The 17,108-nt window shown below is 37.1% G+C and overlaps 1 protein-coding gene across 1 annotated transcript in view; it reads left to right on the forward strand.

Moving 5' to 3' along the window:
- luzp2 (leucine zipper protein 2) overlaps positions 1–13,786 on the forward strand; it is a 123,421-nt gene extending 109,635 nt beyond the window's left edge. The window contains exons 10-12 of the mRNA XM_044030981.1: positions 3,459–3,563; positions 7,694–7,768; positions 12,855–13,786. Of these exons, the coding sequence (XP_043886916.1) occupies positions 3,459–3,563; positions 7,694–7,768; positions 12,855–12,968 (294 nt within the window). The 3' untranslated portion in view covers positions 12,969–13,786. The remainder of the gene's footprint in view (positions 1–3,458; positions 3,564–7,693; positions 7,769–12,854) is intronic.
- The last annotated feature ends 3,322 nt before the right edge of the window (positions 13,787–17,108 follow it).

A 17,108-nucleotide genomic window follows, 5' to 3' on the forward strand; every position in this document is an offset into this window, starting at 1 on the left:
AGCTCAGATATTTATCAGCTGACTTCAGACAGTATAGAAGAACATTTGCATAATGCAACAAATATGAGGAACTTTACCAAGAAATACACTTCAGAAAAGGTTTTTTTAGTCTTTGGTTTTAAACTGGCATAGACTGTCGGTTACAGGTTGAAACGTTGGGGGAAAAAAATGCATCATTTAAGATGTAAAGTCCAGTATCTTATTATCCCATTTTCTGCCTGAATGTATTCTACAACTGAACGGAACGTTCTCTGATAATAAACAGTCTCAGTTAAAACCATAAATCCAGGTTCCACCAGAGCATCACTACGTCCATGAAGACAAACCTGCATGTTAAATACGTACATTTTTTTCCATCGCTGTACTGTAAAAGTCTGCTGATTTTGACAGATGCTGTCAAAAGTTAGGAATTTCTATATGAAATGTTCACACAAAGACAATCTTCCACAAGTAATGTTAGTTCCTTTGAGCCTGGAACCTGGAAAAGATGTAGCTGCCAAGGTAAGAATGGGGTTTGACAGTGACAGGTTAAGGATTCGAGTGTTCATCCTGCAACCAACTTGCTTTACGCTCACAAGAGACATATTTTTGACCTAGTTAAGGAAGGTACTGCATTCTTGCCTTAATGCAGAACACTGGCTACAGCAGACAGAATTGGCTTTGAAGAAATATTTTATCAACAAAAGTGTTGGGTGCAACAAGAGACTGTTTGGTAGACAGCAGTAAAAATACTATCATTTTCTGTAGTAGTTTTGTGTTGTGAGTTAATAAGTGCTGCCCTAAGTGTAAAATCCAGATGTCTGTATTTTCATTCGACTTATTATTCAATATTAGGTCAACATTGTAGTTTTTACACCTTACTTTTACTTGAAAGAAAATACACGTTAATATAATAAATATACAATTGGACAAAATATTATAATAATATTAATATGACATTAAACCAGTGTTTCCCAAATCCTTTTGACACATTAAGCAAAAACAGCGTGTGCTTGGGAAGTGTTTTTATTCTCTGTCAGATTTCTCAAAGGGTTGCATCTTAAACGATAACAATTAAATTAACAATTAAAAAAACTGATCAAATATTTCACACAAAAAGCAAAGATTAGAGAAAGGTTTTGGTTTTTTTTAAACTATCAATGTAAATGTGTGTAACTTTTTTTTGTCCTCTCTGCTCTCATTAATCATGACATGAACTCTATCTAACTACCCTTTGGAGTGGAACTAAATGCACGAAAGGAAGCACTAAGTTAATTGTATGTAAAATAGTTGAAACTACCTCCACTTTGGTGCAACAGGAAAAGGCTGCACACACTGCTGCATCAGTAGGAACAATTTAATTATGCAGTAATGTGGCAGTCACCGGCGTCTTAACCCTATACTTGCCCATTTAGCATCCCCATTAAATTTAAATTATACTGGCTATATATTTTTTTTTATTCGAGCAGGGTTTTAAATACGAGACTTAACAACTGTAATCAAGTTAAGGATCAAGGAAAGGTCAAAGACATGCATTGTCTGCACAGTTTGTAAATGTCAAGATATTTCAGAAGACATGTCAGTTGACAACTTGGCCTTTCTGTGGTTGAAGTGTTGTCTCTCTGCCTGTGCAGCAGCTACAGACCTATAGCTCAGCAACACTGTTAACTTGCCTCATGGCCTGTTTGTATGAGTTAATAATAGTTTGTATCACATTGTGGGTGAAAACTTGAGCTTGTTGTTAAAATGTCAATGTTTGCCCACACAAAGAGGAACTTGGCGAAGGAGAGAGTTAGCAGAAAACAAAGCAAGAGTTTGCAGACAAATAACAGAAGAATTACAGTCCACATTTTGTGAGGGGGGCAGCTTTTATATGTCTTAAGTGGAGGAGCTAAAGCAATGCATTTAAATAATCCCTAATTATATGACTACCAGGATAACCATAAGTAGCCTCAACTATATTTTATATTTTTCACAAGTATTCAGCTTTATACACTTATGGTTTGACTGTATTCCCGGGGATCATTTACTGCCAGCGAGTGCACGTTGACACAGAAATCTGATTATCCACGCTATAAAATTGAGTTTAAACCATGTTACGACAATAAAGACAATACATGTTCATATACTTGTTTATACTTAGGCCTCTGCCATGTTATGGGCCTCTTTCCTGAGACAAATGACGAGTTTAGTTAAGTTCAGTTCAGTCATATCATTACTTAGTATTCAACTGATTTCGACTGTGCTGGAAGAAAATTGATCAAAGCCTGCATGCGACCACTCTGTTTTTTTATTTACAGCGTACAGTCTGAGCCTTGAATATTTCTTACACCACTGTTTATAAGTATATTAACTTTGAGTCTTGTTATTATATAGACATCTTGTCGGGGGAATATAGATTGTTCCTCAAGCTCCGTAGAGCAGCATTACTTCCCTGATTGTCAGTCTTATTTCCTTCGTATTCCACTGTCTTGGCATTGTTTTTTTGCAGTGGGTCAAAAAAATCCCAATTCTGGAGTGTTCCATTTGTTCAGAGATGACGTATGTTAGTACGGTGTGTTTACACAAACATCAACACCAACATTAGGTTCCTCCAGGTTCATTTACCAGACCACATTTCAGTCATTTTCATAGCACAATCTGAGAGACAAACACCAGACAAATGGGTATGTTGGTGCTTGTTGCTTTTAATATCTGACTAACAAATTAAAGCATCACTATGCGTATTCTCGCAGTGGCAACTTCAATAAAACTTGTTATTAGCACTTTGTTACACAAGGTTTATGCTGTGCCTCATAACAAAGGTTACAGCACAACTTTGTTATCTGGCTTTATGAAGCATGGCGGCTACAGTTGAATTTAAATGTGTCCTTCTCATCGGCTACCGAATGGATTGCCATGACATTTGTAGCCACATTCATGTCATCAAAATGAATTTTACCCAGCAACAGTTGTCCTCTGTGCGTATGTGTTCTAATCAATTGTTAGCAGTTAGTAGTCACTAATACAATGAACATGGTAAACATTATACCTGCTTTACATCAGCACTGTCTGTCTCAGCTGCTGCTTGTGTGTCCATTATTATAGAAAACATCTACACTGTAAACTAGTCTTTAGCTGTGTTGGTTGTGAATATGAATTCTGGCTTTTAATGGTCATATTTCAAACTAAAGTGGAGATATAAACATGAGAAATGCTTTGGATCTTAGTACCGGGAATGCACTGCTTAATTATATTGCTAAGTTAACATCTAAGCCTTAGCATTTCAATAATTCTCTTTTACACTCTCTTCGACCCAGAGTGAATTTACTTCATATAAATCATCTGAATTTGTTTTGTTAAGTATAAAATAAACAGTTATTAACCTTAAGTCAGAGTGATTTACTTTCCAAGACAACCCGAGCCACTGATGCATCAACAATTGTTTTTCAACCCAGTGTCCAACTGTTCTGTTTCCTGTGTGTTGATTCTTTTTACAGGACATCTCTAGAGTTCAGAGAATCGTCACAGACAGTAAATCACCCATGAACACTGGTGTAATGAGCAGAGAGGGTGGCGGCATTAAAGAGTGCCAGATGGAAAAGGTGAGTGTTCAGTGTAATTAATTTGTAATGGCCTATGTGACCTCGGGGCCTGTATCCATGAGTTTCACCTGTTCACTGCAGTTATGCTCAGTGCCCCCGTGCCCCCATCGAATGTTCTAGAAGCCACTTCAGCTACGAGTGTAATGAGGTTCATTAACTGCAGCAAAGTTCAGCGTAATTATAAATCCCTTTAGTTAATAGATTTATCCATATACACTTTAGTAGTAATCATTTTGGTGAATCCGTTTTTAGGACACACATTTCTAAATTACCCCTACACACACACACACACGCACACACACACACGCACACACAAAATGCTTGTTGTTTATTTAATTCTAGATCATTTTTTTGATAATGTGGAAAAGACAAAATGAAAGTGTTGACAACATACTTTTAAAGAATCATTTTATAACTAATGTTCTGTTTTTATTGATTGCATATTGAATGTAGACATAGATGTATAGATTATTGTGTTTTTTTGGGTTTTTTTTAACAAACACAAATTATTTCAAATTGAAGATAACCCTAGACAATTTGATATACAATATAACTACTAGATCATTTGAGTAACAATGTGTAATACATATCGTCATAAAACCATATTGTGTGATGTAACAGTGACCCTGAACCTTGAACTTCAACCCCAAAATGAAATCAGAACATCTTTCAATTAAATATAATTTGAAAAGGAGAAATCACCTCTTTCAGAAGATACCGCATCTTTGATTCTTATCAGTGTGTCTTAACTGCATGCAGAAGTGTGTAAACAACCTTTTTGAGAAGACTTTGAATCACTTCTTTTAAACATGTGAGGGAGTCGTGTGCCTCACTGACACAGACTTTGGTGCACAGGTCTTTTTTCTCTGGGATCCCAGTAACCATGACAATTCAGTTCTAGCTGAGGCAAAGCGGATTTGATGGAAGCAGGAAAGCAAACATGGTCGAAAAGAATTTTTGACAAGTGATTATCAAGAACTATTAGAGCTTAGCTGATTGACCACAGATGAGACATGCCACCCAAAAAGGACATTTCCATCTGTAGAAACTTTTTCAGAGATTATTTACTGAATGAAAAAGTGCCAAAAACAATGTTCACTGCTGTCCAAGAATCGATCATACAATATTGGCTGGGTTGTAAAAATCCTTCCGCAAGAGGGAGAAACATAAGAGGAGACATATTCTAAACATAGACTGGGATATTGTGTTTGCTCATGAACACTGCTTCTTCTCCTCCTGTCCTCTGCTCCCCGTAGGCTGGGAGGAAATGAGGAGAGACAGGTTTTATGAGTGTGTATAGGTTACTGTCAATGCTGGAGTTCGAAACTGAAATGTAAAAGGTTCACTGCAATCTAGAAATGATATGCTTTCCATAGACAAAGCTAATACTTAACAGTTTGAAATATATATGCTGCTGGTCAAAGGTTTCAGGGCGCCTCAATTTTTCAAATACTACATTTGCATAATTCAGTGTTGTGGGCTTCTATGATACAGCAGGTTTTTACCAGTGGAGATTGCTCTAAGACAGCAAGGGAAGCTCAGCTTCCTCTAAAATGCCATCAATATGTAATATGTGTTGTATTCACATTTCAATACTAAACGTGCACTAGAACGAGATTAGAGCGCCTCAATAGTCCGTTCAGAATGAGCTGTTTCTCACAGATGACGGATCGTCTTAAGTGATTTTCATATTCCCGTAGCAGCCTCCGCATTAAAACCACCTGAAGCTCAGCTTCAACTGTTCTCTATGGGATGGCACAGAATAGTTTTTTTTTTCACTGTGGTGAGCTCGACGACGGTGGACAAAAATGTCACTTCCACAGAAGCACAGCTTCTCTTGGACTCAATGGAGCGGTGGGCGGGCACAGATGCTGGGCTTCTGCACGATGATTGGAGGAAACTGTCGGAAAGGCGGGACCAGTTTTTTATTGACAGTGCTGCAGAAACATACACGACAGCGGAGGCTTTTCTGCCTCAGTCCTGTGTGGATATTTCGAGGATGTCTGTAGACAAATAGCCGGTTGTTGTGTGTTACTTGCTCGACGATATAGACCATTTTTGTTTGTACATATACACTGTAAAGAAAAACAGTGTTATGGCATTTTGTTTTCACATTGTTCACATTCGTTCGTTTGCAGAATTTATGTATAAATAATTGGACCTGAAAAAAGCATCCCTTGTTTTTTTCAATATAGCACCCACATAGGGTTGGTAGAGCGAGTCGTCTTTCAACTCAAAGGTTGAGGGTTTGATACCCTGCTCTTGCTAGTGTACATGCCGATGTGTCCTTGGGCAAGACACTTAACCCCACGTTGCTCCTGATGGCTGTGCCAGCAGCATTTAAATGGGTATGAAAGATGAGTGACAGAAAATGTGCTGTATGAAAGTGAATGGATGTGAATGGTCTGTAAAATACAGACCATTTACATTGTTAAATAAAAAGCAGAGTTACTTGCTCCCATCTGAGCAACCATGGGTGTGTTGGTGCATTGCTAGCTTGAGGCAACAGAAAGCATTAGTGCTTTTGACCAATGATAACCTGGTGGGAAGTCGATGGCGCAGTATTTCACTGGTAATTTAGGGGCACATTATCAAGAAAGTAATGTAGTGTGCACAAGCACATATTTTCCACATGAGCTGACAATCAGTGCATGTACCATAACAAGCAAAGTGACACTGTGCAAATTGTCTGCAGAGGAGTGTTAGTAACTTCACTCAACACACTGTCAAGGTGCAAATGGACTGGACTTTAAAGAATGATGGAGCTGACACAACAACTGTTTTTGCCCCCATCAAACTAACAAAATGCCCTTCTGCCATGCAATTTATGCACTTAGGTTCTTGCAATAGTCCTCTCCGCATTTATGAAATTACAGCATAGAACAAATAAACAAAGCTCGCTAGATCATTTATAGAATCAAGCTGAAGTAGCAGCTGAATGCACTTGTAATGTTCTTTCTGCTAATGAAATCAAATATTGCTTATAAAGCTTGTCCTATCACAAGTCCCACAAATGTGTTGCACTCACCTTACCTTACTTGTTGTGTTCATTCCACAGACTTTAAATCTAGAGACTGTGTGGCTCTATATCATTTTAAAGCACTGTCTCTGTTTTCTTCTGTTTTTAGCTATAATAATGCTATATGATGAAACAGTCTTTTTTTTTTTGTTGTGTGTGCCTTATTCTCATCATTATAATAGATCAGTTATTGCCCTAATAATGGATCAGAGTGTTTAGTATCAGCACGGTTTACACAAAACAAGGTCACTTAAAACTTAATCTCTGGCATGTTTTAATCCCTATAACCTTTTGGGATTTTTCACTAAAATTTGCAGTTATATCGGGTTTTTTTGTTGTTGTTTTTTTAAAGGCAGGTACATTTTTGCATTGTACCCTGTCCGTTAACAGCTGGTGCCCCAAAACAAATTTGACCATAAGAGAGGAGTAATTAATGGACTTTGTTGTGACAGTGCTCAGTGTCCATGCTGTGTAAAGCTCAAACAATTCACATCAAAGTCTTTCATAAAAGCAAAAATAATGACCATGGGTGAAAATGGCTCTGCATTTATCACAGTGGGGGGATGATTGACATTTCTTGTAGCCATGTGTTCAGCTCTGTTAAGAGAAAATAACACATCCTGTAGGGCTGCAACTACTGATTATTTTCCGTATTGATTGTTTCATGATGGACTATTAGGTCTATAAAATGTCAGAGAACTCTGAAAAATGCCCATCTCTATTTCTTAGCACCCAAGGTAAGCTCTTGAAATAGATTTTTAGTCCTTTCTTTTGTTTCTCTCCCAGCCGTCAGCAAACACAAGGGTATAAAGATGGCGTTAAAAAAAAAATGAAGAAAAGAAAGTTAATTACTTGAATAGTTCTTAAACATTTAATTAGCAGTTGTATTGTTGATTACTATCATAAAGCAAATGAGAACATTAGCTGGATGATTTTACGGTTGTCGTCAAAAGAAAGGCTGCGTAACCTTGTGCGAAAATCAAAAAGACACACAGTTTGTGATGTCACTGATGACTATTAAGGGTTATGTCTCTCTTATTTTTGTGTTTGCTTTGAATAAGCCCAGTTAGCATGTTTCCCTTCACTGAACTAAGATGCCTCTGCTCCACAGACTGGAGTCATCTGCTTCCAGAATCAGACGGAGAAATCAAGCCCAGAAAGTAAAAAGCTACCAGAGACGCAGCAGGTACGTCATGGAAACAGTCACAGATGCAGACTTTTATTTTGTCTCTTCACTGATGTCATGATCTACTCTGGCCCCACAACAAATGATCAGTCAATCAATTGAAAAAAAAAAAGTCAAATGAGGTGTTTAGTGCTGGTGTTTTATTTGTATTCATATAAAAGTTTGCTTGTATTTATATCAAATTCCCTTTTAAAAGAGCTACTCAGCTGCGAGGCTTATGCGAGCTACACCAGTAGGAGCAAACAATGCATTTGTTGTGGACTTTTTCTGCCACTGTATAATTGGATTATCCACAGCTATGTTTAATGACTTGGTTTGAGAAATGAGACCATGTTATTAGGCAGAGATGAAAATGTAATTCTAGAGCATCTTTGTTTTGAAGGATTTTTGCAAGACATGGGAACTTGACTGCTCAAAATGTTTATACATATAGGCTGAGTGAAAACTTTACTTTTCATGTACTCTATGTAAACATAGAATATTACCAGCCTTTTTCCTTTGTAGATTGTTGCAATTTACATACTTTCTGACACCATGTTATTATCCATATAATCTGACAGATAGTAACTAAACAAGTTACTTTTAAACACAAAGTATGTAATACATACTGCTAGGGGTCTCTCATTCAAAATAATATCATAAGACCTCATTTAAAGATGTCATGAAGCAGTTTGGAATTATGGGAATTGTTGTGTGGTCAAGCAAACAACAATCAGTAGTTGTGATCCATTAATAAAAAAATACACACAATGAAATGCAAATTCTAACTATTAAATTCAGTCAAAGTTCTCTAAAAACCTCTGTGGTCGTCTCACAATAGTGGAGACGGGAAAGCAAATCATCATCATTAAAAAGTGACCAAAATTCCACAACAGCAAAAGTGTGACATGAAAAGAGACAACACTTGCATAACATTCCTTAAAGAAGGCAGTTAATCTGCTAAAATCTAATTTTCATTGTGCCAGTGTCACCCATATTCAACACCCTGCCAAAGTCTACAGTATATGCATAACTGCCTCCCTCATCATATTATTGAATTGAGTCGCACCTGTTTGGCAGTAGCAGATGGTACCGCAAAACAATGCATCTCATTTCAGTGCAGTGCAATACAGTCTAACTGAGCCACTGCCTTGCATTCCAAGTGGCAGTGTTCCATTTTTAGACACGCAGCCTATTTTCACAAAAAAAAAAAAAGAATATTCAAAAGAGATCTTAACAAATGGATATAGATTTGACATTACTACAAGTTTTTTTGTGCCAGAAAGACTCGTGCGAGTTATTGGCAACAGCTTTTTTTTTAAGTAATGAGGCAGTTTACTTTGACATTGATATTAATAACAATAATAATAATAATAATAATAATAATAATAATAATAATGATGATGATGATAATAATAGTTATTAGGATCAGTAATATCATTCACAAGCAGGAAGTGATTCATGTAAAGACTCTTTCCTTTCTTTCCTTTAATTTTTCTATTTATTTATGTTGTTTTGTCTTTGTGTTACTTGAATGTATCTATAATAAACTCTTTCCCTGCTGTCTGCTGGTACACAGCACTTGCCATTCATGGTGTAGTGAACACTTTGATTAGTAATGATGAACATTCTCGTCTCTTTGAATCAATCTGCATTAAAGTGGCTCCTCATTCCTGTCACTGCTCCACCTTCATTATAACGTAGTGTGAGACAGCGGACCTGAGTGGCATTTGTCTCTACGTTAAATGCTGTGGATGTTGTGTTTCTGACCAGCACAAAGAAAGGTTCAATTGAAAACAGAGCAACGTCTGCACATTTCACCTGAGATACATTGTACCATAAGCAATCATCTATTGACTGGGTCTGCGCTGGCAGACTCATCAGGAGAGGCTCTCATTGATGTGGCGTTAACATTGATAACCTGATAGACCAGAACCACATACCCACAGTGGATTTTTCAGGCAAATTAATGAGCAAGTCAGCAACACGGAGTGAAATAGAATCTTGCTCGGTTAATACAGTTTCTACTTTACAGCCTGCCTGCACCCATCATTATGACTTTTGAGTTTTTTTTCCTTTCTAAAGTTAAAAATATAACATGAGCGCACGTCAGCAAACCCTGAAATTCTCAAAGAACAGAGCATATAAGCACATTGTTCATCTCTGACATTCCTGAAATCATTAGAGTTGTGCAAAAGGAAGCGCACTGCCTGGAATATGAAAAAAAAAAAATGTTTCATATAAGCCATCAGTTTTTTTGTTTATTTTCTTCCCCCACAAAATAAAAGGATGCCATCTTCTTGCTATCACCCACATATTCACTGACAATTTTCCCATAGGGAAAAGATTTAATGCAAACCTAAGTTTTTATATTACAAACCCCATTTTCACAAAAGTTGGGATTCTTTCTAAAATGCCATAAAACCAAACTATTGCAATTCATTAATTCACTGGAGTCTGTTTTTAACAGACAGATGGACAAAGAAAATAGTATTTTTACTGTTAAATTTAACTGTTGCATGAAAACTAAATTAGAAATTGATGCCTGCAACCCATTACAAAACAAGTATTTTTCACCTTCACATCACCTTTTCTTGTAATTATACTTTTTAATTAGTTAGGAATTGAAGATACTAATTGTTGCAGTTCTACATGTAAATGTTTATTTGTGCTGCACACAAGACTTAAGCTGCTCCACGGTCTATAGATGTTGTCGTCAGACTCTTTGATGCTTTATAATGTGCCATACATTTTCAATTGAAGACAGATGATGAAAGAACGACATTACATTGTTTTCAGTATTTCACTGAGAAACGTTTTGGAGCTAACTTTGAATTTTCACATGAGCTATGACCCATGATGCTTGCCATTGGCAGATGTTCTGTTCTGTTCTGTTCTGTTCTGTTACTTTTGCAGTCTTACAAACTGTCCCAACTTGTGTCATAGCCTTCACATTTTTCATGCATGTATTTGCCAAATACAGATATGGTTTGTCAGTGAAAACACTGAAGATCTTTCTTTGTAATTTTCTCCATTAAATTGTCCAAACTTTACTGGAAATAGTGTTTGTATTTTCCAATAGATAATTATATGATAACATTATTATCATATAATTATCTTTAATGGCAGTAGCCCACCAAATGTTTTGATCCATCACACATATAATTGCTTTGAATGTTTTATTTCAAAAAGTGCCGGTCATTTTCTGCCCAGTTTGAAACCATCATTGACTTGTTTCTTCAGCTTTCAGCAGGAGCAAATCTCAATCTAATGACCTGACATTTACTGTGATGGCCTGATTTTATCACAATATCCTGTTAGGCCATACAACTCTGAAAGTGATTATGGTCAGTTTCAGAGTTAAATGTCATGATCCTGAGCATGATGGGATAAAAATGGCGTTGCGCATGGACTCTTTTTTTTATTTGTATTTCTTAAGCAAGATACAACACAATACAATACAATGCAATGCAATACAATACAATATAATAGAATACAATAACCCATTGCCAGGCAGAGTGATGTGTAACTCTGTAATTTGCAAACAGCCAGGAAGCTGTAAGGCGTTCTCCAAAGTGACATTGGTAAACACAAAACAGATGCTTTGCCAAGGGAATTGGTTTTTAGTGCCTGTGTACAGCTTAAACATGTCATTGCCAGAATGCCTTAAATTATTCAAAATGCCACAGAAGATTGCTTTCATTAATGAAAAACACCATGGCCCAATAATTTCCTCTTTCAAATGTTACAAGGAAACTGTGAAAAAAACAAAAACACACATACACACATACCTACTTAAAGTGCATTGTCTTTAATTGTGCCACTGATCTGTAAGCAGACTGCCGTCAGTGTTGCTCTTCAAACTCTTGCCAGTTTCCCATCACATCACTAATTGAATTGCTTTTAATTGTGTGATTTTATTCAAGTGTAACTCACATGTGCTCAGTTGTACTGTAATCAATACGTTAAAAGTCAAGACTTCTTTAACTAACACATTTTGACAAGGTTGTATTTACCATTGACCTTTAGCCAAAGGTCATTTGAAGCCACTCTGAGAAGAGTTACATGTTCTGTCACTTTCTTTCTTCGTGTTTTGTTTTTTTCAAGTCATGTCAAGTCAAGTCAAGTCACTTTTATTTATATAGCACATAGAACATCCCAAACATAGTTGCCTTGAAGGGCTTTACAGTCTCTACGGCAAGTGACACACTCTATACTTAGACCCTCACAACGGATGTGCCGTAGATGTCACATGTACCGAAACTTTATATACAAAATGTAAAATGTACAAAGAATAGAAACATAATTCACAGAAATGTAATAAACACTGACAAAATGAAGCTGCTGCTCTTTAAATTGCCCCCAAAACAACAGAAAATTAAAGGTTCAGTTTGTAACACTTAGACAAATTTATTGGCAGTAATTATATACATAATTGGTTAAAATTAAGAATAATTTGGTTTCTACAACATCCAAAGGAGAATCCAGCCGAAGTGTGCATTTCACATTTTGAAGTAGAGATGTACGTCTATTCAGGTTGTTCCCTGATGGGCTGGAAAAGGGAGGAGTCCTACGTTTGTGACATTTTTAAGTATCATGATTAGATGTGACATAATTCTGCTTAATACTGCTTTTTACTCAACATCTTCAAATTCTAAAGCCATATCCTTTTTTTTTACCCAACCACCCCAAATGGTACAGCTTTTAGAATGAAACAGCTGACCAACGTAACCCAAAGCTGTGCATTAAGTTGGTCTCTAAACTCTGTAAACATCAACTCAAGTGTCAGCTCAAAGACACTGCCCATGCAGTAATAAAAGCAAAATAAAACTAACACTGCACATCTCATGCTCATCTCTCGTGTCTAGTTCTGAGTGTCCACGCCTCACCTATTTCTCATGTGCAGTTCCAGCAAAAATAGACAGAAAGCATCTCTCAATAATGATATTGACATTCTAGCAGCATCATTACATAAAGTTGACACCCGTCACTTTAGTTTTAGTGTATTTGCTAAAGTTGAATACATGAAAACGTAGGTATATGTCTTTTAAACTTCTAATGTGCAGATTGTCTCTCTGTCTCTCACAAATTGTTATCTTCTGAGCAGCAAAAGATCCAAGCGCAGACTGGAAAACTCAACACAAAGCTCTCGGGTAACAGTGAGGAGGCAGCAGGAGGAGGAGGCAGCAGCAAAAAGACAAAGCCACATAAATACAACTGAGTGGACGACCAATCATCCAAAAAGTGGAGCTCCTGCATTGCCCGAAGGATCGTTCTAAGAGCACACACTTGCGCACGCTCACAAAAACTATGTGCGCCCACACACACACACACTTTTAAACATGCAAACGCACACACACACACACACACACACACATACACATGTGCATATCAGCATTGTTTGCGAAAGCTGAGACACTGGAATTGTCAAACTTTGAAATGTCATCTGAAAACCACCATAGTAAAATGGCATGCATTCTAGAAATTCTTTTTAAAAAGGTAGCAATGGCACTGGTAACTTGTTTCATGATTGTTCATTTGTTGTTTACTTATCTGAATTTTATTCTGAGTGAGGACACTGCTTTCTTAAATGTGTGATCTTTATAGAAAAATCCCTTTGCACTGGTGAGGTCTGACACTGTATCCTGTGATAAGTATAAATCAATTGACCACTAAAAAAAATATCCCTACTGTTATTACTATACTACTACTCTTCCTACTCCTTCAACCCAACTTAGAATATTGTTTGTCACTCATTGTAGCACGGTTAATTTACTCCTCAACATTTTGAAATATAGAGGCTCAAGTTGGCTGGCCAACTGTTCAACATTTAATATTTCAGCACTCTTCCTGCCTTTAACACTCCAGAGGCAAAGAGTCAAAGACTCACAATGGGTCGTCTCCCTGAGAATGTGCCATGCACTGAGTAGTAACCCCTAGCTACATGTACCTGTGTTACCTGACCTTTCTGTGTCCTTTCAATAAACTGTAATTTTCAGTAAATGTGTGAAGAATAAATGGTTATTTGTGGGAAAGAAATGAGTGAGCATGTTTGTGATCACTAGTGGAAAATGTGAATTTACACCCTCTGAATATTAATTACACGTCGAGCACATACTAGGTTGTTAGGGAGGTGGTGACACACACTGGGACAAAGCAAAGTGTTTTTGCCTTCTTTTTTTTTTCAAGAGCAATTATTCATCACAGTTTTTTAAAAGTTGACTTGTAATTGTAACAGAATAGAAAGGCCACAGCTGTTACTTGCATTTGCTTCCTCTGTGCTAATGTGTATGTACAGTCATGCAAAATAGATCTATTAGAGGCACAACTCACAATTATTTTCACAGTGTTTTTATTATAAATCTGAAACGTGGCGGGGATGTGAAAAATGCCCTTTAAATATCACGTCTGGACAAAAAAAAGGAGAAAAGAAAGAGGACAACATAACATAAGTTGATTTCATTTAATTTCCCAAATCTCCCCAAATATTGGTCACAAAGAAATGTTCTAGTATTGATTTCAAGTTCATTTCAGATAATAGTTAAATAAATAAATAAATAATATATGTCCGCTATAAAAAAGCAGCATTGTCAGTGATACAATATGATATAAAAATTGTAATCTGTTCTATCTTTCCCTAAATGTTCTTGGTGATGTCATCAATACCTTCAGATGGTCTGAGATGAGATTTTTTTTATCTGGAGTGGCAATAAATATCTCAAGTGGCAGTTACACAACGGATAATAATAATAATAATTCTAACATCTTTTACACTGCAGAAGAAATGCTATTATAGGATCATAATTACAGATATGACTTTAAAGGTGAGTTTCAGGGACGGCCTACAGTTTTTAAAAGTCGGTACGAAGTGGATACAATTTAGCCCCGTGAGGCACAAACTGAGCCACTGAAGTAAAGTGGTTTCAAATTGGGTGAGGAAATAATGCTTATGCCAAGGTTAAGCTACTTCACTTAATGAAGATACAAGAGGAAGGAAAAAGCCAAAGCTGAGGGAAAGTGATACAACTATGACCAGAGTCTGAGCAGACACTCAAAAAATGTGGGTGAATAAACATGTAGTTCAAAAAAAACAAAAAAAAAATGTCACATTTTCTCTGTGTGTGGACTAGAAAAATGTCAACATAATTCTATCATCTCATGGTATCACTGTTAAATAAAATGACTCTGAAAATGACTGATCTAAATTCTGAATGTACATCCTTTAGTTTGAAGTTCATTGTTGTGCAGGAAAATAACTTCAGCAACTCGGCATCTCCTTCAAGTGACATTTGGTGCAGTAGCTGATTCTAAAAAATGTCCATTGTCTGGAATGTTAGGTGTCAGATGCACGGCTCTATTTTAATGCCCATAATCCATCTTTCTTTGAAAGTTTGAGAGCCTCCTCCAGGTCGGGTCTACGTCTTTGCTGACCGGCAAACAAAAGCGTCTGTTGCCAGGATTTGGAGACCCAAGGCACTGCAGACGCTGCCTCTAAATCCCACAACAACAAAAACAGAGTATAGGGGAGAGGAAAGCTGGTCAAGCTTGTCATTAAATACAGACTTAGAATAAAGGTGAGAACATAAGGACCATTTTTTTAATTTGTTTGTAATGATCTGCCCAAACTCAACTTAATCTAAAGAGTAATGCCAGCAGAGGCCGTCTTAGTCGAGGTAGAGTCGGAGGGGTGTTCTGCCCCGTGTGTGTGTGGGTTTAGAGTGGACACTCTAAATTGATCCTAAGGGTGAATGAGAGAGTGAGCTTTCAGGGTGCCCCCTGCTTTTCAGCTGGAAGTGGCTCCAGCTCCCTGCAATTCTCATGTGGAGGATGAAGTGGTAGGTAATGAATGAATGAATGAATGAATGAATGAACTTCAGCAGGTGCACTCTGACTTATTCCTGTTAAATCCTGTTCCTTGTCAGTAAAAACAGCCACAACCTTATCCCAAAAATAGAGGGCAATTGTGAGCAGTGCTGAATGGATGATCACAAAGGGAAAGAGTTTATAATGGGAATTATAGCAGGACAAAAAGCAGTGGCAATAAATTAACTAACTTTAACTGATTGTGCAGAAGAACAACACTTTCCTGTGTCACTTATTCACTTTATATTTTAACCCTCTCTTGTTTTTTTGTGGAAAAATGTCTTGGAAAATAGTGTTTCCTCTGCATATATTATTGCATTCAGTGCTGAGGCGAATAATATAATAATAACACAAGAAAACATGAAAACTGAGGCAAACTTCCCCATATTTTGGGCTTTAAAGCCCTGCTTTGATGTGGACGTCAGGTGTATCAGGAGCAGTGTTTTTCTTTTTAAATGGTGCAGTATGGATGTAGCCATGAAACTTTGATATGTTCATATACTGATAAGCAGAATTGTAATGAGAAATAATGAGAATATAGTCTGAAGGGTTTTTTCTAGTCTTTTATAGATGACCACTCAAAGCTGCTTTATACTACAATGTTCCCATTTACACCCATTCAGTCACCCTCTCATACAGCGCGTCTATATGTGCAGCACATGAAGTGTCTTGCACAAGGACACATCAGCATGTCGACAAGTGGACAACCTTGAAAGAAGACTCTACCACTGAGCTACCAAATTATGCAACCTGTCCTCCAACTGAAACGTAACTATGGGTCGTTTTTTCCAACCCCTGAAACGTAGCAGTCGTTTTGGGCACTGGTTTTGAAAACGTAGACATACGTCGTAATTCCTACATACGACTTATGTCTCTGTTTTCCGGTGCAGTAACCTGGTGCGGTACTTTTCAACTCAAATATGCACACGTGTTACTGAGGTTAGGGTTAGGGCAAAAAAGACAGGGTTAGGCAGTAAGTTGGTCGACCACACACCGGTGCAGTGCTCTGGTCACTGATTTCAGGTATTTCAAGGTACTACCAGGTCGCTGTCACATATACAATCGCTAGGGGCGCTGGTTTTGAAAACGTAGACATAGGTCGTAATTCCTGCATACAGTCTCAATTATGTCATATTCTCCTGTAAAAGGAATAATAATCTTTATTTTTTGGTTAATTAATCCATTTTTATAAAAACACTGCTACTATTGTATTATTATTTAAATAATCTCATCCATCAGCATTAGAACAATATTCTTATTACCTATGAGTGGCTTAACCTTAAGACAGAAAGGTCAGTATCAGTATGACATGGAATAGTGATGACTATTTAAGCACACAAACTCAATCAGCTGCCTCCTCGTTTTCAAGTGGTGGTGACAGTGAGTTGAAACACATGAATGACTGCAGAATCTTTTTATAGGACATGCACAAGTGTGTGGAGATTGTCTACTTCATCTGCTCTTTTATGCCCAGCTTTCTAATGTGCTGAGAGACAGT

This window comes from Solea senegalensis, linkage group LG7, assembly GCF_019176455.1.
Source record: "Solea senegalensis isolate Sse05_10M linkage group LG7, IFAPA_SoseM_1, whole genome shotgun sequence".
NCBI classification, from domain to species: Eukaryota; Metazoa; Chordata; class Actinopteri; order Pleuronectiformes; family Soleidae; genus Solea; species Solea senegalensis.